The sequence below is a fragment of the Cucurbita moschata genome, unplaced genomic scaffold (genome assembly GCF_002738365.1).
Source record: "Cucurbita moschata cultivar Rifu unplaced genomic scaffold, Cmos_1.0 Cmo_Scf00004, whole genome shotgun sequence".
NCBI classification, from domain to species: Eukaryota; Viridiplantae; Streptophyta; class Magnoliopsida; order Cucurbitales; family Cucurbitaceae; genus Cucurbita; species Cucurbita moschata.
The window spans coordinates 4,544,799-4,569,686 of record NW_019268520.1 but is presented as its reverse complement, the minus strand read 5'-3'; the positions used below and the strand labels follow the sequence as shown (position 1 = coordinate 4,569,686).

Below are 24,888 nucleotides of genomic sequence, written 5' to 3'. Positions count from 1 at the left end.
TGTTAATATTGGGCTGGGCTCTGTTTTATCTTATTTGGGCTTTCAAAATGTTAATATTGGGCTTGGGCTCTCAGTTTTGTATTATTGGGCTTTCGAATAGTTAATATTGGGCTTGGGCTCTCAGTTTATCTTAATGGGCTTTCGAAATGTTAATATTGGGCTGGGCTCTGTTTTATCTTATTTGGGCTTTCAAAATGTTAATATTGGGCTTGGGCTCTCAGTTTTGTATTATTGGGCTTTCGAATTGTTAATATTGGGCTTGGGCTCTCAGTTTTATCTTATTGGGCTTTCGAATTGTTAATATTGGGCTTGGGCTCTCAGTTTTATCTTATTGGGCTTTCAAAATGTTAATATTGGGCTTGGGCTCTCAGTTTTGTATTATTGGGCTTTCAAATTGTTCATATTGGGCTTGGGCTCTCAGTTTTGTATTATTGGGCTTTCGAATTGTTAATATTGGGCTTGGGCTCTCAGTTTTGTATTATCGGGCTTTCGAATTGTTAATATTGGGCTTGGGCTCTCAGTTTTATCTTATTGGGCTTTCGAATTGTTAATATTGGGCTTGGGCTCTCAATTTTCTTATTGGGCTTTCAAATTGTTAATAATGGGCTTGGGCTCTCAGTTTTATCTTATTGGGCTTTCTAATTGTTAATATTGGGCTTGGGCTCTCAGTTTTTTTCTTATTCGCTCTCGAATTTCTTATTAGGCTTTCAAATTATTAATATTGGGCTTGGGCTCTTAAGTTTTTTCTTATTGAGCTCCCGAAGTTCTTATTGGGCTTTCAAATTCTTAATATTGGGCTTGGGCTCTCAGTTTTGTCTTATTGAGCTCTCGAAGTTCTATTGGGCTTTCAAATTATTAATATTGGGCTTCGGCTCTCAATTTTTCTTATTGGGCTTTCAAATTGTTAATATTGAGCTTGGGCTCTCAGTTTTGTCTTATTGAGCTCTCGAAGTTCTATTGGGCTTTTCAAATTATGAATATTGGGCTTGGGCCCTCAGCCTTTTCTTCTTGAGATCTCAAAATTATTAATGGGCTTTCATATTTTCGATATGGGCTTGGGCTCAAAATATTCTTATTGGGCTCTCAATTTTTTCTTATTGGGCTCTAGAGGTCCAAATTTCTACCAAACTCGTTGGATTGTTCTTATTGGTACTCACTGTGAGGGAGAATCCAAGTTCAGTTTACCCAGAAAATGAAATATCCCAAAATTGAAACTCCAAGCAAATAATGGTACTGATATAGTGAATAAGCATAGAAAAGAGAAAGATGTGGAAGCCTTTTCAGTCCAAACAGTTCAATGCATACATCATAAAGACCGTTCACACTTAAGCGACAATGTCGAGTAAGTGCGCTCGGTACAAACTACGAACTACAAACTACAAACTAAACACGCCACACAGTATATACAAACACCTGCGCTCTCTGTGCTAAAACCTGTACATTCAGAGACCTTCCATGAAAACCCAACAACTTCAAAATCCCCTTCACACTTTCACTCCTATCCTCTCTGCAACCTGCATCACCAAAGAAAGAACAAAAAGAAGAGCCAGAATGTAAATACAAGAAGCCGGTGACGACGACGAGAATGATATTAGAATATCAATACAAGCCATGGAGAAAGGCAGTAAGTCAATTAACTTGGACATTAATATTGAAGACAGATCAATGAAAGCAAACTACATCATATGGTAGGTTATTTCCTTCTACAGTAATTAATTTGGATCATACCTCTTTGAAGGAGTGTACATCACTTCCCCAAAGCCATGCATCACAACCGGCATCTCTTGCGCCCCATACGTCATTTCTACGATCATCCCCAACATGTAAGGCTTCCTCAGGTCTCACTCCCAACAATTCACAGGCTTTTAGGAATATAGTCGGATTAGGCTTCTCAGCTTCAACCTGTTAGGAAAAACAACTGATGTAATTTCATATGTACATGTGAAAATAAAGAAGTTTGTAACCAAGTCATGTCCCAGTAGTAGCTATGACAATGGTGAATACAGAGGATATTAAACCTAGCTCATGAAATACACATGAAAAAGAAGGAAGAGAAAGCAGCAAAAACGTATAAACGAAATCTCAATAGAACCAATGAAAGGGGGTGAATAACTCACTTCAGCTGACACTGCTACAGCGTCAAACCAGTGATCACATTTCAAAGCCCGCAAAAGAGGCCTTAACCGAGTGTCGAAGTTTGACACAATAGCTATCTTTACACCTGCTTGTCTAAGAGCTTTAAAGACTCTCTCAGCATCAGGATCACAAAGGTGCCAAGCCTGCAAAATCAGCACAAAAGATCATAACAATAAGAACAAAATCATCACAAACAGTAGAAATGCCAGAGGAGAAAGCGGCTGCCAAAAATTCTAACCTTATTAGTCGTATAGTAATTGTACAGTTCTTCAAAGTACTGAGAATCTGAACAGCCCGTGGAAGAACTGACGATATATTGCCAAAAGGGTTTCCCGTCACTCACATATCTGCAAAGTTCCATCAAAGCAATTACTTTCATCTCGCCATTAATTATAATGAAATTGAAGAAGAATTAAAAAAAACTTTCGCTGTCTCTGGATCTGTCATACAAGACAGTCCTCAAAAATCAACAAATGACTAAAGGAAACATGTTTAGAATCATTTCCCCAGGACAAAACAAAATCTTTAATGTTATGCTCATAGTAAACCAAGATCTCACTAGATCATTAACGAGCAAGCAATTGCTCCAATAAAAAAGAACAGAAGAAAAGAGGTGGTAGTTTTAAGGCTGATTTACAATTAGTAAAGATATTTAGACCAATTTAATATTTGGATTGACCAAGAAAACATAGGCCATGACAATCAATTCTGATTAAAATTTAAAGGTTGAAGTCCACTTAATTCTGACAAAACCACTTTACAAAACTGACTAATCTACTGGGTGGCCACAAGCATAAAGCTAGAATTATAATGGCCAGTGACCTAATTGTGCCAAAAAAATCATTAAATACACAATAATTTCCTTGAAATTACCCCGATTAGGCCAAATAATTTTCTTCTAAACTATAAACCCAAATGGCACATGCACTTCAATGAACAGTTATTCACCTAACAAACAATATAAATGCTTCTTAATTATACTTTCGAGTTGAAGTAGTCAACCATTAAATGGTCTTTTAGACAGTGTGGAGAAATGCAAGAGACTTTTCTTTCACAGAACATAAGGTCTACGAGATCCATCCAGACAAGATTAAGGATAATAAATACAAAATTAGTCATAGTAAACTGAAATTCGAAGACAGTCCAAAAGAAAAACCCAGAGAATCGAATGAGAAAAGTGGACCTGAGGCGAGATCCTCCCCAAGGCTTCTCGTAAGCCCTTCTGTATCGATTAAGAATCTCCCCTTCCGAGTAGTTCACACCATACTTCTCACCTATTTCCCTATATATCTGTAACAAAATCCACAAAACATATCGGAAACATTTAACAAACTGCAACACAGAAATTGAAACCGAAATTCGAGAGAGAGAGGAAGACCTGAGCCATGGGCTGAGAAGGAACAACAAGAGTGCCAACAGCATCAACAAGCAAAGCCTTGTGAGTGATTTCGCCATAGAGAGACCTCCGATAGTCCTCGTAATCCTTAACACCCAAGATTTCAAAGCCCATAGCTCTGGAACCTAGGGCGTCGTGCTCCACGGAAGCAACAGCAGAGGATGCAAATGAACGCCCGAACCCTCCCAGCGGGTGGAGACGATCAACCGGCTGGACTCCATTGGAGAAAAACGGAGACCTAGAAAGGAAATTCTTATGAGAGAGAGTAGAGAGGACCCTGGAAATCTTGGTTCTAGCGGAAATTAGCGCCATTGTCGAGCTTCATTAGAGTGCAAGCTTCAACAGAGCTCTCTGCTTCGTATCGCGATTCGTTCGGCTGCGAAATGGAAAGTGTTTCAGAAGTTTTTCGAGTGGCTTAAATAAGACTCCTGCTAAAGAAGGAAATGACGATCCTCGCTATACTGAGTTTCCCAATTTGCCCTTCAACATTAACGTTATTACCACGATTTAATAAATGGTACCACTACCAATTATCATGTAAAATATTTGTAATATTTTAATTTAGTTAGTTTAATGATTGATTTTATTATAAAAAAAAAAAAAATTATAAATTTGACTTTTCTACTCAAAAGGGACATTTTTTAGTCATGTAATTACGTAAACAATTTATTTAAAGACAAAAAATAAAAATAATAAAAAATAAAAAATAAAAAAAACAATAAAAATAAAAACAAGCTTGGCCACAATATCTTAAAATGGGACCATATTGTCCTTGACAAATTCCAGGATTCTTTTATGTGTCACAACTAAATTAACTTACAAAACTAAATCATAAATTTTTCAAATTTACAAATTAATTTTGTATTAAAAGATTAGGAGAAATCGAGACTCCTTGAACTATGAATTAGATATTCGCTCTGATACTTAGACCATTTCAAAGTGTGAATTTTAACCTTCAATTTCAAAAATTAAGTTTTGATTATCACTTTGTGATCCGACATTGGTTGGAGAGGGGAACAAAGCGTTGCGAGTGTACAAACTTTTCCCCAACATATACATTTTAAAAACTATGAGAATACGTAACGGTTTAAAGCGGACAATATTTTATAACAATTGGTTTGAGCGGTTACAAATAATATTAAAAACATACATCGGGCAGTGTGCCAATAAGGATATTGGGTAGATTGTGAGATTTAACATTGATGGCAGGGGATAATGAAGCATGGACTTGGGTTGTTACAAATGATATCAGACCAGACACTGGGCAGGCAGTGTGCCAGTAAGGACATTGGGTCTCCAAGGGGGTGAATCGTGAGATCTAACATCGGTTGTAGAGGAGGACGAAGCATGGGCTTGAGCTGTTACAAATGATGTCAGAACCAGACACTGGCAGACAGTGTGCTAGTAAGGACACTAGGTTCCCCAAGAGGGTAGATTGTGAGATCTAACATCGATTGTAGAGGAGAACAAAGTATATACTTGGTATGTTACAACCAGATACTGGGCAGGCAGTATGCCAGTAAGAACATTAAGTCTCCAAGGGGATGAATTGTGAGATCTAACATCGGTTATAGAAAAGAACGAAGCATGAGCTTGGACTGTTACAAATGATATCAGAACTAAACACGGGACAAACAGTGTGCCGATAAGGACACTGAATCTCGAAAAGGTTAGATTATGAAATCTAACATCGGTTGTAGAGAAAAACGAGGGTTCGGGCTTTACATATTCATTATTTACCATTTAGGAGACTAAAGTGTATATCATGAATATTCGAGTTACATGAAAATGGAAATTTAAAGGGAAAAAAAAAAAAAAAAACGGTATTGATTCAAAGTGATGGATTCTATTATGAGAAGGGGAAATGGAGAAGGACAGATCATCCAGCCATTTTCTTCCCCATTCCATTTGATTATGAACGTCTCAGTCACGGGAGAGATGGCGAGGTAGGCTTGTAATTAAGCTAAAATCCCGACCCTTTAACTCAATTATTCAGCCAGCTGTTGAATGCGACAGGTCAGACTCGATTACGTGGCAGCCCATGTAGGTTGTTGGGTCCCACGTCATCAGTTTGCCCCATATTTCATTCACAATATTTCCTTCCCCATACTTGAATTAAAATAATGTATTTTTAATTAAAAATTATAATATTAATAATAGTTTATGATTTTTTTTAAAAATGAAGCTCATCACTTCTCTCCATCCATGTGAGTTTGCCAATTTTTATTGAATTATAAAATTGTGAGAAATAAATATATTGTATAAAATAAATGTAGACAAATTTATATAAAATCATTGAAAGAAATTCACCAATATTTCATCTTTGCCATTAATGATAAAAAAAAATATTTTTTAAAATTAGGTCGGAATATTAATGTAACTTTTTAAAGTAGAGTTGGATCACACATAAACTAATTGCGGGTCCCGCCCGCATTACCGTTACCTCATGGGAGGAAGAGTCATCCGTTTGGGTGTTTCCAAAGCATTGAAATGGAAAACGACAACCAAAACAAACATATTCATTATTCAAAGTTTTATTCTTTTCTTTTTTCTTTTCTTTTTTTTTGGTATTTTTAGAAAAATAAATTATAATCATATAATTGTGACCAATTGTTTATTCATTTTGGGTATTTTATTTGAAAGTTGGTTAGGTTAGTTTTTATTTTTTCTATTTTTGACAATGGAATCATTTTAAGTTTAATTCCCACTCTCTTATAAATATATAATATACTTATTTATTTATTAGATAAGTAAAAACAAAAATTAATTAATTTAAGGTTCCACGGTGCCCGACAAACAAAAAAATCATACGAAAGAGTTGGTTTAATCACGTTCTTCTAGTTATAAGATCTTTTGAGATTTAATATTTTTTTAAAACGATTAAAAAAAAAAAAAAAAAGAAGGAAGGAAAAGAAAATAAAGAAAGTTGAAGGGGTGAAAGTGGAAACCGGGAGATAAAATGTGGGCATGGATTGGAAATTGATAGAAAAAGAAGGATGAAATTGCAAACAGAACAGAATTTGTGGTTAAGCGAAGGCGTAAAGGAAAACGAGGGTTTCAATGTCACCAACGAACTCATAAAATAGACCACTTATCAAATCCAATGGGCCTCAAATGTTTTATATTCACAAGCTCATTGGCCCCTACTTTTCCCTTGAAATAAGTAAGGTTTTTGTGATAAAGATTCTCTCAACTTTGTGACCACATATCACCATGTCCCATTGCTTTCATCTACACCGCCCAAAATCAATTCTAATTTCAAGTCTCGATAGAATTTGATTGGAAGTAAAACTCGTCGAAACATGTGAGCCATTCAATTAATCTTGACCCAAGTTTGCACGTAAAGCTGAAGTAGAAAGATAGAACTTAATTCAAAGTAAAAGCCAACCAATGATCTTAATCGTTATGTTTAAAGAGGACTACTATGAACGTTGATAATTTATGTGAATGATTCCAAAGAAGCTCAATTAAAGTTGACCAACTAGATGGTCATGTGACCCGAGATTACCCAACACAAACTATAAGACGATTGTGTCAACTCAACTCAACCATGCCCTGCTCTAATGTTGAGTTGAGTTTTTGATCTCTATTCAAGTCATTAAGTTAGGTCTAGAAATTTCCAACCCACACAGACCTCTATTATGGAGATTTGAAATTCGAATCAGCGTACTCGACCTCATCTACCTATTGAATATACCTTAGGAGTCATATTCATGTAGATAAACTTGATGAATATACCTTAGGAGTCATATTCATGTAGATAAACTTGATGAATATGGTAGGGTGAGAACCACAAGTGACAACCCAAGAACACCGCTACAATACTAATTGCCTCAAACTAAGGGGTTAGACATGGTCCAAGACATTAAGTTTGACCTTTAGGTGGAGTCACACCTTGTGGTGAGCTTGAGATATTTTTAACTTGTGGGGGAGAAGCAAATCCACCATATATGATATGGCTGATATTCATTCAAACAAATATGTGATTAATTCTATCGGACTAAGCTCATGCCAGTCAAAAAGATAATCTCAAACACCGTATAAATACAGCATTAACCCAAGGCCAAAAGTAAGTTACATGGAGAAACCTCTTCAAAAATTCTTTTTCTTTTGTCATCCTTGCAAGCTGCCACAATCACATCCTTGGAGCTGCATCAACCATAATAAAGATGTCAAATATTAATGTACAAAAAATATAAAAAGACTTCGTCACAGCAACTCAAACAGAGATACAAAGACTTTAAAGTATAACGGCTCAAATCCACCGCTAGCATATATTGTTCTCTTTGAGTTTCCCTTTCAGGCTTCCCCTCAAAGCTTTAAAATGCGTCTTTCAGAGTTACACAGCGGAACCGTGCTCATCTAGATAATGTCCTTTTGGGCTTTCCCTTATGGGCTTCCCCATTAGGCATCTACTAAGGGAAGGTTTCCACACCCTGATAAAGGGTGTTTTGTTCTCCTCCCCAACCAATGTGGGACATCACAGAAAGAAAGACCATTCATTATCACCACCATGTTAGAAATAAGATAAATCAAAGGACCATATGAATTCAATCGTTGGGTCGAATGATCGAACAAGAACTTGAATAATCCTTCCATCATTCTATATGGGTTAGACAAATAAGAAACTAAGTCCATTAACATTTATTATATGGGTTAGACATGTTTAGCCTACCTCCTCCCATTGTTGCTTCAGGCAACCGCTCAATTGAATACTGATGTCGGGTTATGTACATGATTGGTACACCAGGAATCTGCAATAAAATAAACACGTTACTTTATCTAACTATATTGCCAACTATTATGGTCGGATTATACCTCTTTTCATTATACCTTACGAATCCTACGCTTTAAATCTCTGTCACAAGTGGCAACGATATAACACTTATGCTGCACACAAACAAAACTTCTGTTAAAAAGATACCAAAACAGTGAAAGAGAAGCATTTAGCTCACTATCAACACTTCAATTTCGAAACAATAATTCACCCCTTTTTTCTAATAATTTTATCCATCGTGAGAGCTTAGGTACCTGATTCTTCCTTGGTATCTTTTTTAAAAAAAATGTTGACTAGCTTACAAATATAATAACCATACTATAAATCTGTAGCTAACTATATGATAGTTTCTTTATGAAGATAAGCTTAAAGAAGAGAGATACAATTTAAACTGGTTTGCGACATGTATAACGCTGAACAAACATGAAATCGGAAAACTCATCGTTTATGAACACGATCATGGGCAAAAAGCTTTCAGTCTCACCTGAGTCACCCTTTCGACAAGGCAATCATCAGCATAGGTTCCTTTATGAGTACAGGGTAGTCTCTCAAATCGTGGGTCCTTAGCTATTCTGCTCAAGCCCAAAAATACTAATCAGTACCAACAAGAGAGATGCAAAAGAAAGAAACAAGCATTGATCTTTAAGAAAAATATATTTACAAAAGTAACAAGAAAGAGAACACCAAAGACAAACCAAGAATATAGTATTGTTTCCAAAGAATCCTATCGCCATGAAAGTAACATGAAAACCTAATTTTTTTTCTTTCCATTCATAATGTGCAAAATTAAGCTTTTACCGTGTTCATCCAAAGATTTTGGCTCTACTTCCAAAAATATTGATAATGGAGGAGCTGTTTATTTCAGATTCTTGCTCAAATCAAGGGTAAAGCTAAGACCTTTTCTAAAAGACAAATAAAGATAAGACTGCTTGGATTAACATTGAGCCAGAAATTTCTTGAGAAACTGTCGAGGAGAGTAATAAAAAAAGAAAGTTGCTTCTTACAGGTAGCCAATCATAACACTAAATTTTTCATAGATTTTTTTTTTTTTTTTTTTTTCATGATCTTCGATCAACAATTTGATTAGTGCTGGCATTCAAAATTATAAAAAGTTAAAGAACAGATGCGCACACAATATTGACTAACTCTAGCCAATCTCAAAAAGCATCTGAATGTGAACATACATGTGTATAGTACCCAAAAATGAGAACATAGAAAATTCATCTTCTGAAATATCACAAATTAAACATGAATTTACCCAACAGCAACGCGATACTTGAGAACATAGAAAAATCATCTTCTGAAATATCACAAATTAAACATGAATTTACCTAAGAGCAACGCGATACTTCTGACCTAATCGCTCAAGTTCAGCCATCACACAATCTGTTATACAAGGGGTGCCTATACCACGATCACAAGTAAGCACACATGTCAGCTGATTATCACTTCTCACATTTCAAATTATAATAAAAAAATTCTGTAAGTGCAACTTACATTTTGCATACAGACAATCCATCATTCCCTTCTCCAAGTCCAACTGCACCAGAAAGAAAGGAAGAAGAAAACCACTTCAATTCAATTCAATTCAAATAATCCACAAGTTATATCCATAATAAAATGAGCTTTACATATCGAAATCAGACAGTTATAAAAATTTGAAGCACCCACTTTAGTTATATCCATAATAAAAATGAGCTTCACATATCGAAATCAGATAGTTATAAAAATTTGAAGCACTCACTTTGTTTTGAATGGAGAAATTGATGAAATTTGTATCCACCAAAACCCGATAAGGGGGCCCCAATGCAGTGTTGTATTTGAAGAAAAGTGCTGAAGGAACATTTGGACTGAATTAACAACAATGCAAGCATGAATTAGTCATAGACAACGAGTAAAAGAAAATTATTAATACAGAGCACATAACAGTCAGCTCAAAAGGTTCCTTACATGTTTCTTGGGAGATTTTCTTTCGTTAGATCTTTCCTTTTTGGATTCAAGACCTCTTCCTTGTAGCTAAAAACAAGAGAAAAATAAAAGATTGAAACAAAATAGGATAAAGTTATCAATTCAAAAGAAAATATAGGAGGCATACTTTTTAATCGCTTTAGAAGAGATCATCTTCTTCACGACTGCAAATTTGGGTCCTTTCTTGGCCCTCCCCATCTCGATGTATTTTGAATTGATTAATCTGAGGAGGAGTTCAATTCAATTAAAGACTCATTGTCTTCTCCCCAACTATAATCTATGAATATACAAATATGATTACAAGAGAATTGGATAATAGGATAGATTACTCCCACTAATTATCTGATAAACATAAAAGGGAGATGCTAGAAAATTCATGGTCTCAGAACAACTCCGTTTCCAGCAGAAACCAAAGAGATGCAAAGATAATCAAAGTCTATTCACAGACGTGCAACAAATCAACAGCAAGTCCCAATTTAATTTGCCGCAAGCTTTTTTCTTCTTTTTAATATTAGGGTATTGTCATTTAAAAAATATATATATAAACAATTAAGAGGAGATTTGGAGAATACCAGTAACAACGATATAGTTGAAAATCAGTACAAGCCCGCTGGAGAGAGGCTGCGGCAGAAGGGAAGACGATGGCGACGGCGACGGCTACAGGAAAGGGAGAATGAGTGCAAACCGCTGGTAGAGAGGCTGCGGCAGAAGGGAAAGACGACGGCGGCTGCAACAACCGGAGAGAAGCGGCGGCGACACGAAAGAGAGGGAGTGGTGAAGAACAAGGGCGCGCAGAGAGAAGACGATGGAGTTTAGGTTATGCCTCCTCCTTATATATTTATTATTTTACAGCTTTCTTTTTTTCTTTTATTTAATTATATCTTTATTTATTTGATGAGATTTCAAACTTTAAAATTCAAAATATTATCATTCAAAACATTTAAAATTTATTTTCTTATATCTATATATTTAAAATTTTATATCTCCCAAACGAGCCGTATAAAGCTAATTTAATTAATTAATTAATATTCCTTAATCATTTTAATACTATTTAATTAATAACTAATTATGAATATAGATATATCATTTAGATTTAGAAAATTTTAAAAAATATTATATATTTTTTTAACTACTAAATAAAATTTTATTATTAACTATTAATATTCTACCATTAATTTTTAAAAAATTATATTTATTTTCTCACATTTGTTAAGAAAAATATTTAACTCTTAATTAAATTTAAAAAACAATAAATAATTCTTTAATTGTGACAACATTTTTTTTATTATAAAAATACAAATCAATTCATAAATAATACTTTCGTGTTGTTTATTATATCAAATACGTAGATCGATACGTGAATCTTCCATATACTGTAACTAATGAGCCAGACTCGAGTATTTGTAGATTAGATTGATTTGTAGACCGATACGTGAATCTCTCATATATTGTAACTAATGAGCCAGACTCGAGTATTCGTAGATTGGGTTGAATTGGGTTCGAACATCTTTTAGTTGGGTTGGCTCATGTTATTCGAGTGATTTATATTAAACTTTTTTTTAATAAAATTAAAACGTTAATGAGTAAAACATTTGTTGACCAACTCATTAACGTTTTTATTTATTTAAACAAAATTCAACTCAATAAATTAATGGGCAAACTCAAAATATACGAGTTGAATTTTGTGGATCGGGGGAGATAAACACAAAAATAAATAATAAGCATATATTAAAAACATTATAATTCATTCATATAATATAAAAAAATCTCTAAATATTGGCATAAAAATGAAAAGGTAACGATCGATACAGCCCCTAAGTCGATTAGATATGCATTAGAAATCAAATAATGGTTTAGTTTTTGAGGATGTGAGAGGGAGGAGGAAGAAACGCCGTGGAAATAGAAGCTCCAACCACCGTCTTGTTCATAGCCATGGACGCCGGCGATGCTTTGGGTTCGTCCACCGACTGCTCACCCTTTTCATCTTCAACTGTTCGGCGAAGCGGCAGCGTAGTCAACATTTTAACGGAATTAGGCGGCGGCGGACGAGGGTAGTAGAAATCTGTGGGGAAGAAGTTGTATTGCATTCCGGCCATGGCTGCTGGATTTCCAAGGCCTTCAAATTAGTTTCTATGTGGAAGAGAGCGGGATGGGATATATTATATACAAATTTTCTATTTATTTATTTATTTTTCCTCTAAGGAAAAGGAAATTGGAATAACGAAAATTAGGGTTGGTTTTTTTTTTTGCCCTTTAAATCAAATTGGATATACCTAATCAATTCTATAGTTTTTTTTTTTAAAATAAATATAGAATAATTATAAAGAGTTTAAATTAAAATAATTTTTTAATTATAATTTCAAATTAGATTGGCAATCACCTTGGATTTATTCAAATAGATTTATTTATTAATAATTTATTATTGTAAATTATTTTCTCGTATTCAAAATTACTATTATTTAAAATTATTTTATCGTATTCTTAAAAAAGATTTGTATTTTAAAAAACTATTATGATAAATAAATATATATATATTTGCATGTCTAAATTATTAATAAAATACTAACTTGTAAAAATACATAATTTTTCGACTAATAAGTTTTTAAAGAATAATTAATAGATTATCATAAATTTTTAAAATTTAAAAAGATTAACGACTTAATAAATATATATATATTAAAATGGATTAAAATTTAGAGTGAAATTTGAATATTAAATAAAAATTATTTTTTAAAATTTATTTAATTTTTAAATTAGACAACAATTTTCTTTAAGTACTTTTAAAGCGAAAAAAAATCTTAAAAAATATTAAACACAAAATTTATCCCTAACTTTTGGGTTTATATATATATAACAAAAAAAAATGTTAAAATATCATAAATAAATAAATAAATAATAAATAATACCAAACCCTCCCATAATGGAAAGTTGGAAATTTTCTTTTCTGTAAATATTTGTTGATCGCAAAAAATAGGCTTTTTTTAATTTCTTTTTTAGTTAAAAACATCCCTCAAGTTTGGTGTTACTTGCTTTTTAGGTGTATTTCCTTTTTTTTTCATTTATTTTAATATTTCTTTAATTAATTTTCTTTTTCTTAATTAATCTAATTGTATTTAAAATATAAAATTAAATTTAGTCCATAAACTTAAAAATAACTTTTGAAATTATAAATTTAGTCCCTTACATTTTTTTTTAATTTTTTAAATCTACAAAATCTTCTACACGAATTTAAAATTAATTTTGTGCTAAAGTTATAATTTAGCATCTCGACAAGTTTTAATATTAATTTTAATATTCAATCTTTATGTACCATACGAATATTTTACAAAAAGAAAAAAAAAAAAAAACATTTTTCAACACAACTATACCATAATCTACTAAAAGTGAAGCGATATGTCCGATATGTCCAAAACGAGAAGAGATTCAAAACCTAAATAGATTAACCAAAAGTTAGATCAAACAGAACTTATGCTTCTTCCAACGCCTTTTTACGATCTTCTACACTAAAGTTACTCTATTTCGAAAAGGAAAACTATAATTATGAAAAACGAGCGAACTATTTATTCGAACGACACTTAAAAGAAATGGCTTACGATGAATGAGCCTACTTCGGTTCATAAACGCCCACAAACGGCACTAGAACTGACCCAAACCACAACTTCCCATCCTTCTCTTCCACTTCACTAATGAACTTCAAAGTTTTCCCTTCACAATCTTCCAATATCTCCAAAACCTTTCCTTCCTCACTCAACTTAACAGCAGTGGCATGAGCCTTCCCTCCCACCACCAACGCATGCAATTGCTTGAAGTCTAAAGGAAGCTTCAACAGCAGCTTCCCAAGCCAAGAGGTTGAAGCAACCAAGTTCCCAACAATCCCCTTTTTGGAATGCAAAGCAACCCAATATTCGCCTTTGGAATTCCTTCTAATGTTGTCGGGAAAGCCCGGAAGCTGAGCGAGGACATCCATATTTCCTGTTTTAGAGCCTTGAAGCCAATATCTGAGGATCCTGCCGGAGGTGGACTCAGCAACAAGCACGTGGGAATGGTCCTTGCTTAGCTGAACTCCATTGGTAAAAGCAAGGCCTTGTAGTAAAACCGTGACTTGTTTGCTAGCTCGGTGGTACTTAAGTAACCTTCCTGTTCTATCTCCGCTCAAGATTGATGTCATGAACTGCCTGCAAGTATACAACAGTCACTGAAACCAAAGTGTAATGATAATACCGTAGCGAGTTAGTAGAAGCAGTTCCTGTTTCAAATATAATTAAGTGTTTCGTTAAAACAAAGATAACCAATGTGAGATCCCACGTCGGTTGGAGAGGGGAACAAAGCATTCTTTATAAGGGTGTGGAAACCTCTCTCTAACCGACTGTTTGAAAAAACTTGAGGGGAAGCTCAAAAGGGAAAGCCGAGGACAATGTCTGCTAACGGTGGCTTGGGCCGTTACAAATGATATCAGAGCCAGACACCGGGCGATGTGCCAGCGAGGAGGCTGAGCCTCGAAGGAGGTGGACACAACGTAGTGTGCGAACAAGGACACTGGATCCTGAAGGGGGGTGGATTGTGAGATCCCACGTCGGTTGGAGAGAAGAACAAAACATTTTTTTACAAGAGTGTGGAAACCTCTCCCTAACAGACACGTTGTAAAACATTGAGGGGAAGCTCAGAAGGGAAAGTCACGCTGGGCCTCGAAGAGGGTGGATTGTGAGATCCCACATCGGTAGGAGAAGGGAACAAAGCTTTCTTTATAAGGGAAAGTCACATTAGGTCTCGAAGGGGGTGGATTGTGAGATCCCACATCGGTTGGAGAAGGGAACGAAACATTCTTTATAAGGGTGTGGAAACCTCTCCCTGGTAGACGCGTTTTAAAATCTTGAGAGGAAGCCTAGAAGAAAAGGTCAAAAAATGACAATATCTACTAGTGATGAACAATATCTACAACCAATGACATGAGATACATATCAACTTAGCTGAACATAACATAGAAAACTTAGGAACCAGAAGAACAATTAGTTTATGTTCATCAAATGGTTTGTTTTCAGCAGATTTTCTTCTCTAAGATCAGTTGCTAAAACGAGGCATGAATATGATTTTGAGTCTGTATTACCTTCTTTGGAAAACTGTGCTACTGTCAGTGAAGTATATGGTATCACTGTCCTCATCGATATCAAGATCATTTGTGAAGCGAAGTGGGATGCCTTCAAATTCACTCACAAGTTTTGTTGCCAAGCCTCCACCAGGTCCCACTACATGAATGCCGAGATAGGCGTCGGCGATGTAGAGATCGCCAGTTATCTTATCAAAACGTAGTCCCAATGGCCTCCCACATATATGCTCCAATTCAAGTGCAAATGGCCTAACACACTCACTCCTTCAACAACATAAAACCAAACCAATTATCAGATGAACCTGAAAAATGAATAACATTTGCCAAACAATCATAAGCAGAGTCAAACCAGTTTTAGTTTTAGTTGCTCTGAGATATCTTATTCAACCCATTATTTCCAAGCCCACCGCTACTAAATATTGTCCTCTTTGAGTTTTCATTTCTTGGCTCTCTTAAAAGTTTTTAAACGCGTATGCTAGGGATAGGTTTTCACACTTTTATAAAAAATATTTCGTTCTCCTCCCCATTCGATGTAGGATCTCACAATCCACCTCCCTTCGAGGCCCAGCATCCTCGATGGCACTCGTTCCCCTCTCGATGTGGGATCCTCCAATCCTATGTTGTGTAAGGATCCCACATCGATTGGGGAGGAAAACTAGTGCCAACGAGGACGTTGGGTGCCGAAGGGGGTGGAATGTGAGATCACATATCGATTGGAGAGGGAAATGAAACATTGTTTATAAAAGTGTGGAAACCTCTTCCTAGAAGAGGCGTTTTAAAAACTTTGAGGGGAAGCCTGAAAGAGAACACCCAAACTAGACAATATCTTCTCGTCGTGAGCTTGAGAGAAAAGTTTAATCAGTCTACAAAAAGAGATGTAATACAGATTTTCAAGACAAGGCCTTAAAATGATTACTCAAGAACTTGATATCCAACCATAAGGGCACCAAAGTTGGCTGCCTCTCCCCCCAACTCCTCCTGCTATGGGCGTTATGGCAAAGAACAAGAAGAATCCAAACAAAGAACAGGTCCACGCAGGAGAATTTGACAATCAATTCTCCAAACCAAGCAATCTTAAAACCGTACATTAATCCATCAATCTATGTATATACTCACAATTTTTAAGAGAAAAACTTATGATTAATCAGCCATCTCCAAAATATTTCATATAATAACAAAATTCAACAATGATCTGTTTAATTCAACAAGTTGCAGCCAAGCAGCACCATTCCATTCCACGATCATATTACAGAACATCCAAAATGATAAGATTATACCTCTGAGAGCTAGTGACAGCGTAATCAATCCAGCCACGGCCATCGCCTTGCCACTTGAGAATCCGGCCATCAGCGACGCCAGTGTAGGGGCCTTCTCCATTCGGATCAAAAACCAGGCTCTCCGGTCCGCTTGCTCCGGTGACCGGGATAACGGTGGCGGAATGAAGATAGTCGTGGGTTCCTGGAATCTGCGGCGGCTCAAATACCTGATTTAGCTTGAGAAAAGGGGTTTGGAACGAGAAGAGGATGGCGACGACGGCTGCAAACGTCGCCACCGTCAATGTAAACATGAAATTCATGTGTTCTTCCTTTGCTGAAATGGGAGTGGATGGAGTGGAAAGACGGCCTCTAGAACTCTGTCAGTGGTGAAAAGATTGCTTCCCATATTCTATTTTGATATCATAATTTCTAACCACCTTTATTCTATTTTCAACCCCGCATCCATGGGTGCATTATTTATTGCAAATTGTTCCTAAATTCAAACCTAACATGTCTAACATTTAAAATCCGACGCCTCTTGGTCTCGACATTCTCGTATGACATGACATTTTCTATCTAAGATTCAAAACTCGACACTTCGTGGTTTTGATATTCTAGTATGACATGATATCTGGTGTCTAACATTCAAAATCCGACACCTCGTGATCTTGACATTCTCGTATGACTTGACATTCCATGTGTCGACACCTCGTGGTCTTGACATTCTTGTATGACATGACATCTCATGTCTAAGATTCAAAACCTGACACCTCGTGGTCTTAACATTCTCGTATGACATGACATCTCATGTCTAAGATTCAAAACCCGACACCTCCTAGTCTCAACATTCTCGTATGACATGACATGACATGACATGACATTTCCTGTCTAAGATTCAAAACTCGACACCCCGTGGTTTTGAAATTCTCATACGACATGACATCTGGTGTCTAAGATTCAAAATCCAACAACTCGTGGTCTTGACATGATATCCCATGTCTAAGATTCAAAACCCAACACCTCATGGGCTCGACATTTTCATATGACATGACATACATATGTTGTCTACTTGTCTAACAATGCTTCTAAAATTACAAATTAATTTCATGAATCATTTCACCATACGAGTGTTTCGAATATAATCTCAGTTTATTCATATATTATTTTTTTACTCGAACATCATAAAATTTAATCAAAATGTTATTTTAATATCAAAATTTTAATATTTAAAATCTTAAATTATATTATTATTAACCTTTTTAAGAGTTAAATTAGGAACCTTTCCAAATTGGAATCGCATTTTTTGATTTGATTTAATGAGTTGACAAAGATAATTTGATGCCAATGCTTTACATTATCTCCCACTTTTTTAAGATGATGCTTTTATAATATTTCATTTAATAAATAAAGTTTACTTTTTAAAACAAATTTACATAAAAAAAAAAAAAACATATATTTCCCTTAATAATAATAAATCTAATTTTATAAATTAAAAAATTTTATTTATTTATTTTTAGTTAGTAATATTTATTTTTTAAATAGAATTAATCGATTTGATTGTAACTTTTTTATATTAATAAAATTTAAAAAAAATTATGGGAATTTTAGAAATTGGATTTAAATAATTGGCTACCAACTTTAATATGGGCCTTCCAATGAAAGGAAAAGTCAGTATATGGGCCACCATTAAAAGCCCAAAAAGGGTGAAGTTTGCTTAATTGCAACTTTAGTCCTCAACTTTTTGAGTTATTGTAAAATAGACCTCCAAACATTTAATTATATATTTAATAATTTTTTGAAGCTTAAAAGGTGTATTTATAAAATTTTAATCGTATGTACAATAAATTTTTATCGTATGTATCGTAATTGTGTCTAATAAATTAGTACTTTGAAACGATTTGAGACGCTATTTACGAAATTGATTAAAAAAAGTAGTCCAAATTCAAAGAACGATCCAACCTCATCTGAAACCATACCATATCTCGAAATATTTTAAATTTATCTCGTAAGTTCGAAAATATTAAGAAAAGGTATGATTTAGAACATAAAAGTTGGGATTTTGATATTGATTTGGTGACTCCAAGTGGTTTCCAAAGGGTATTGGGAATATTATATTTTTACCAATTTTATATTAATTTCTAATGGATTTGAAAGATTTTAGATCTTAAAAGATGATGAAATGTTTAGTTCTTTCAAGTTCGTTCATCTCGATCTTAAAATCTTTGCTTAAATAGATTATATGGGAAGATTTTGAGAGCTTCTACGTAGCTAAAAATATAATTTTTCTTCTGTCAAAGTTTTAAAATGTATATGTTAAGGAGAGGTTTCCACACTATTTATAAAGAATGTGGTCTCTCAATCCACCATTTGGAGGTCAGCGAGACACTGGCTCGCTGTCCAATGTCTAGCTTGGATACCATATGTAACATTGTGATGTCCCACATTGGTTGGAAGGAGAACAAACGATCATTTTATAAGGGTGTGGAAACCTTCCCTAACAGACGCGTTTTGAAATCTTGAGGGGAAGCCCAAATAGGATAATATTTGTTAGCGGTGGATCTGGGGCGTTATAAATGGTATCAGAGCCAGACACTGGATGATGTGTCAGCCTTCTCGCTGTTCTCCAAAAGGGGATAGACACGAGACGGTGTGCCAATAAGAACGCTGGGCCCCAAAGGGGGTGGATTTGGGGGTGATCCCACATCGATTGGAGGAAAGAAAGAGTGGTAGCGAGTATGCTCGGTCTTGAAGGGGGTGGATTGTGATGCCCCACATTGGTTGGAGAAGCGCCCAAAACAGAAATCCCAAAGAGGACAATATCTGCTATTATTTTAATAGATATAATTAAAAAGAAATGAATTTATAATTTTGTAAAAGTAAAATAAAATAGGAAGATATTATTATTATTATTATCTAATAACGTGCAGTTTAAATAAATAAAATGTTGGTTTGAGTTTCCATGTGAAAGCATTAGACTTATGCTTTAATTATTTAATGTAAGAATTAAAATAATAATTAAAGAAACATGGAGAAAAGCTTGTTCATTAGTTGTAAAATTTTAATATTAATATCATAATTATATTTTAAAGGTATGAGATTACACATTCACCTGATTTTCTTCATGCCTCATTAAAAAATTTGATACTCCTTGATTTCATGGTGTCACACCTACATAATAATAATAATAATAATAATAATAATAATAATAATAATAATAATAATAATAATAATAATGGCTTGATTTAAAAAGTTAGGTTAGGGTAGAGTTTATATCGTATACACGGGTCTAGTTGAAAAACTCTTTAAAACCAGTTCGAAATTTTGAATTTATTAGGTTGATAACTCGAGTACTCGAGTAGAGTTCATAACCAAACCAAACCTTCTATTTTCAGGTTGAATTGAGTTGTCGGGTTATTTTTTTATTATTATTTAAAAATAATTTTATTTATTTACTATAATAAAATATTCTTAATCTCCCTGATATATATATTAATGAGGGTATATTTGGTTGGATTGAGTTTGATTGTAACCCTATTTTCGAGTGGGTCGGTTTCATCAGTTTTAGCTTTCTAAAAATTCAATCCAATCTAAACATAAAAAAAATCTAACTCGACCTTTAAGATTTAAATTTAATAGACCTGATTTGTCGTTTTTAAAAAAAAAATTAATAAAACGTGAAATTATCGACATTTTATTAATATTGTCATAAAAACGAGACGTGAATATTTCGATCAATTATAATATAATAATTTATGGTATTTGAAAGGAGAAAGAATGAGAAAGGCATGTGGGGAAGAGCGTGAGAGATGCGTGGGTGAGGGATTGAGTGGTAATGTCACGTCTTTTACGTGATGCCTCTCATGCTTTTCGTTCGCCGTATCAACTTCATGACCTAAGTATATAATTTACTTTATTTCCAATAAATTATATTCGCATTTCCTAAAAACAAATTAGATTTTTAGCGTTCGATATAAACATAAGAGTAAATCGTCACTATAATAATATAATAAAAAAATCGACGAAACATAAAAATATAGTTTATATACTTAATTTATAAGTTAAGATAAGATAGATTCAGTGACAAATTTAATATTTTCGACTTTATTAAATACGATTAAATAGTTATGAAAATAATTTGATCGTTGTCTCGAATGAGAGGCCCATGAGCTATTAGTTCAGTGATAGAACGTGTCCCTAGTATTTACGATCTTTGTACTCGGGATAAAATGATGCAACAATAATGGAATATAATATTTGTGGAGAAAAACTAAAATATTGTAATTGTTTTTATTTAATTATATATTATTAGATTGTTTTATTTGGTTATAAATGTTTGCTAACAGTTAAATGTCACAATTTTCAAATCTTTCATCTTTAATGGGTGAATCTTGTGTGGGCCCCACTTATATGTGAATAAGATGACTTCGAACTCCATAACAAAATTTATAAATTTTGATTTATGTTTTATTTTTTATTTTTATTTTTTTCAAGGAGCCATAGATATTAAAATCAAATATTAAATTAATTATAATTAACTAATTTATTGATTCTAATATTTATTTTTTTTATTTTTTTATTAAGATGTAAATTTTTAATTCATTTATTAATGTTTTTTATTTTATTTAAAGAAACAAAAATAAAATATTGATTTTATTATGATCTAGCATAATTTAGATAACATATTCAATTATTAACAAAAAAATAATGATAAATTATAGCAAAATATAGAACTTGGGTTAATTAATTATAATTAATTATAACAATTTAATTTGTAGGTTAGTGAGTGGATTGCTATGTTTATAGATAATTATTTATAAATACGTAATCGATTTATACAAATCAAAAATAATATACCAATACTACCATTATTAAAGTTAATTAAATTCTCAATGAAAAAAATATTTTATATATTTACTTTTTTTCTTCGTACTTTGGAGTGTTACAATGGTATCAGAGCCAGACACCGGACGATATGCTAGGCTTCTCGCTGATTCTCGAAGGGGGTAGACACGAGGCGGTGTGCCAGTAAGAACACTAGACCCCAAAGTGGGGTGGATTTGAGGGTGGTCCCACATCGATTGGAGGAAGGAAAGAGTGCCAACAAGGACGCTGGGTCTCGATGAGGGTGGACTGTGATGTTCTCACATTAGTTTGAGAGAAGAACAAACCACCATTTATAAAAGTGTGGAAACTTTCGTTAAACAGACGTGTTCTAAGGGGGAGCGAAAGGGAAAGTCCAAAGAACACAATATCTACTCGGATCTGAGCTATTACAATTACATATATATATCTTTGGAAAATGAAACTATTGTATTCACACGTCTTCGTACGGTAATAAATTAAATAAAAATGGAAAGATTACAAAAGATATTTAAAAATATTTGATAATATTTTTTAAACTTCGTATGTCAAAATCAAGTGGATAAAAATTATAATTTAATGGAAGAAAGAAAGAAAAAAAAAGCATGGGATGAAAACAAAATTAATTAAAAAGTAAATAGGAAGAAATCTTGAAACAAATCCCAATTCTTGTGTCCATTATAGAAAAAATAATAATAATTGAAGAAGCATGTCCCACTTCCCGATCACTTGGGAAGATATTGGGGACGATTCGTCTCATATATAAATAATAATAATAAATACTATTCCTCCCCTTTTCTTTTTCTTTTTCTTTTTTATTTTGTTGTTTTCTTATATATATATATATATATATCGATCGCTTGCCTTTCAATTCAAAAAAAATAAAAAAATAAAAAAATTCGGAAGATTTGCAACAAAATGCGGTCGGATCTTGCTTCGTGAGATGTTAATCGTGGTGGGTCATTTTTTTTCCCCCTCCTCCCTTCCTCTTAAAACCAACGCAAACCCACCAATTTCCCACTCTCTCCTCTCTCTCTCTCTCTGATTCTGAATTTGGGGCAATCATGGTTATGGCTGCCGATTCTCAGTTCCATGTTCTTGCCGTCGATGATAGCCTCATAGATAGGAAGCTCATCGAGAGGCTGCTCAAAACCTCCTCATATCAAGGTATTTTTCTATGTTCTTTCTTTTTTAATTTTGTATATTACATATACAAAATCCAATTTCTGTTTGTGTAGGAATTGGTTTGGTGAATTCTTTGTTTGATTTGGTTTCTGTAGTTACTACGGTTGATTCAGGGAGCAAGGCCTTGGAATTTCTGGGTTTGATTGAAGAACATCAGCGTACAAACTTCAAATCTCCTTCTTCTTCTTCTTCTTCCTCCTCGAACATTCATCATCAGGTTATTCTATTTCGGATTTGGATTCGTTCTTTTTCATTCCATTTTCTTCTTCTGTTTCTGAAATTTTGTGAGTTTTTGTTTTCAGGAAGTGGAAGTGAATCTTATCATTACTGATTACTGCATGCCTGGGATGACTGGCTTCGATTTGCTCAAGAAAGTTAAGGTAAGAGGGAAATAAATAAAGGTCGAAGTTCTATAGTTTCTTAGTTCTACTCTTTGTTGTTGCTGTTGTTCTTCTTCTTTCTCTTTTTTTTTTTTGGATTTTTCTGAAGAATGCGTTTGTCAACCCGCCACTTGTTTGAGGAAAATTCTCAGAGAATATTTTCTCACTAACTTTCTTTTGTTTCCTTTCTAGTCAATTAGATCTGTGTTATGCTGTTATTCTCAATACTTTCCTGGAAAATCTGTTTTTCTCTGGAAACAAACAGAACTAGTTAGGAATTTGCCTAATCACTACTCCTGAAACTTTCCTGGAAAATCTGTTTTTCTCTGAAAAAAAAAGAACTAGTTAGGAATTTGCCTAATCACTACTCCTGAAACTTTCCTGGAAAATCTGTTTTTCTCTGGAAACAAACAGAGAGACTAGTTAGGAATTTGTCTAATTACTACGTCTGGAACTTAACTGGAAAATCTGTTTTCCTTGAAAAACAAACAAACACAAACAGAGGACAAATGAATGGACGTAAATCTAACAATTTCTGTGAATTTGCAGGAATCGACGTCTCTTAGAAACATACCAGTGGTGATAATGTCATCCGAAAACTTACCTTCGAGAATCAGCAGGTAAGGAATCAAGAATCGATTTGCAATTTCTTCTTTTATGGATCGATCTCTGATATCGCTTGATCAGAAACTTATGTAATTGGATTTGATTGATGTTCGAAGCAGATGTTTAGAAGAAGGCGCGGAAGAGTTCTTCCTGAAGCCAGTTCGATTGTGCGATGTGAATAAACTGAAACCGCACATAATGAAGACGAAATTAAAGGATCAAAATCAAGAAGAAGAAGAAGAAACAACAGAGACCGAATTCGAATCGGTTGAAAAACAACAACAACAACAGATTCAAATGAACAGTAGCAACAAGAGAAAGGCGGGGATGGATGAAGAAGGTGTAGGAGAGGACAGAAGAAGAAGAATAAGGTACAATAGCAATGGCGTCGCGACTGTGAATTGATCGTGTTGATTAATGGTGAGGCGCCATGAGAGAAATTGTACATAGAGGTTCTGAAAATTAGAGGAAGTTTTTTTTTTTTCTTTTCTTTTTTTACTATGGAGATTTGTTATACAAAAATTTCAATTTTGTGTCTTTTAAATTTATATTTTTTTTTATTTTTTAAAGTTTTAAATCGACAAAAAAAAAAAAATCGACCTTTTATGTTTTTATTTATACTTTTAATTATTTTAATTAGTATAGATTATCTTCTATCTATTAATCTAATTATTATTAGTTTAATTATCTTTTAATCTAATAGAAAATGAACTAAAAAATAAATGGTAACTAAAATTAATATTCCTAAAAATGCCCATTTAATAATACTCATAACTATTCCTATAAAATATCAATTACTATATTAAAAAAAATTGTATTTGTATTTGATTTTAATTTATTTATTTTAATTTTAAAAGTTTCAATATAATCTTTTATTTATTTGGTTATATCTTTCAAAATATTCTCTAGATAGATTTTGATAAAAATAACGTTGTCTTAACCAATTAAATAAATTAAATATTTTTAAATATTTTTATGGACAGTGAAATTGACATTTATATAATATATATAAAAAAAAGTTAGGTTAGTTGTTATGGTCTTAATAAGCCTACCATTTTCGAGATTTGACCTAAATAAGAAATTTACCGAAGGATGAACGAGAGAGAGTATTTTTTTTTAAATACTCTTAAAATTTATATTCATCTATTTAATTTTTTTTTTTAAGTTTCAATTATATCCTTAAACTTAAAAATAAAAAATATATTACCTTTGGATGAAAA

The 24,888-nt window shown here is 33.5% G+C and overlaps 4 protein-coding genes and 1 long non-coding RNA gene across 6 annotated transcripts; 2 read left to right on the top strand and 3 right to left on the bottom strand.

Annotated features, from left to right (window-relative positions):
• Positions 1 to 1,225: 1,225 nt before the first annotated feature.
• Positions 1,226 to 3,942, bottom strand: LOC111442399 (haloacid dehalogenase-like hydrolase domain-containing protein 3). Its single transcript, XM_023079795.1, has 6 exons — positions 3,515 to 3,942; positions 3,320 to 3,426; positions 2,375 to 2,483; positions 2,118 to 2,279; positions 1,729 to 1,902; positions 1,226 to 1,514 (listed from the first exon to the last, which is right to left on the bottom strand). Exons 1-6 carry the CDS (start codon positions 3,842 to 3,844, stop codon positions 1,485 to 1,487), a joined length of 912 nt encoding a protein of 303 aa, XP_022935563.1. The 5' UTR covers positions 3,845 to 3,942; the 3' UTR covers positions 1,226 to 1,484.
• Positions 3,943 to 7,461: 3,519 nt separating this feature from the next.
• On the bottom strand, positions 7,462 to 11,089 carry LOC111442132 (rRNA-processing protein FCF1 homolog). Its single transcript, XM_023079410.1, has 10 exons — positions 10,850 to 11,089; positions 10,405 to 10,500; positions 10,260 to 10,325; positions 10,054 to 10,159; positions 9,807 to 9,849; positions 9,641 to 9,713; positions 8,794 to 8,881; positions 8,366 to 8,422; positions 8,208 to 8,286; positions 7,462 to 7,681 (listed from the first exon to the last, which is right to left on the bottom strand). Exons 2-10 carry the CDS (start codon positions 10,473 to 10,475, stop codon positions 7,668 to 7,670), a joined length of 597 nt encoding a protein of 198 aa, XP_022935178.1. The 5' UTR covers positions 10,476 to 10,500; positions 10,850 to 11,089; the 3' UTR covers positions 7,462 to 7,667.
• A 2,605-nt stretch (positions 11,090 to 13,694) lies between these two features.
• On the bottom strand, positions 13,695 to 17,060 carry LOC111442131 (protein STRICTOSIDINE SYNTHASE-LIKE 10-like). The gene is made up of 3 exons (XM_023079409.1): positions 16,659 to 17,060; positions 15,382 to 15,645; positions 13,695 to 14,452 (listed from the first exon to the last, which is right to left on the bottom strand). The coding sequence occupies exons 1-3, from the start codon at positions 16,955 to 16,957 to the stop codon at positions 13,882 to 13,884; spliced, it is 1,134 nt and encodes a 377-aa protein (XP_022935177.1). The 5' UTR covers positions 16,958 to 17,060; the 3' UTR covers positions 13,695 to 13,881.
• Positions 14,760 to 21,757, top strand: LOC111442133. Its single transcript, XR_002710267.1, has 3 exons — positions 14,760 to 14,830; positions 20,180 to 20,182; positions 21,645 to 21,757. It is a non-coding gene; the product is annotated as an uncharacterized LOC111442133 (long non-coding RNA).
• A 621-nt stretch (positions 21,758 to 22,378) lies between these two features.
• LOC111441410 (two-component response regulator ARR9) lies at positions 22,379 to 24,207 on the top strand. 2 transcript variants are annotated; one of them, XM_023078387.1, is made up of 5 exons: positions 22,379 to 22,664; positions 22,778 to 22,899; positions 22,985 to 23,062; positions 23,612 to 23,682; positions 23,785 to 24,207. In XM_023078387.1, exons 1-5 carry the CDS (start codon positions 22,562 to 22,564, stop codon positions 24,071 to 24,073), a joined length of 663 nt encoding a protein of 220 aa, XP_022934155.1. In that variant the 5' UTR covers positions 22,379 to 22,561; the 3' UTR covers positions 24,074 to 24,207. The 2 variants fall into 2 exon arrangements, with proteins under 2 accessions (XP_022934155.1, XP_022934156.1); XM_023078388.1 differs by having other exon boundaries at positions 22,381 to 22,664; positions 23,788 to 24,207.
• The last annotated feature ends 681 nt before the right edge of the window (positions 24,208 to 24,888 follow it).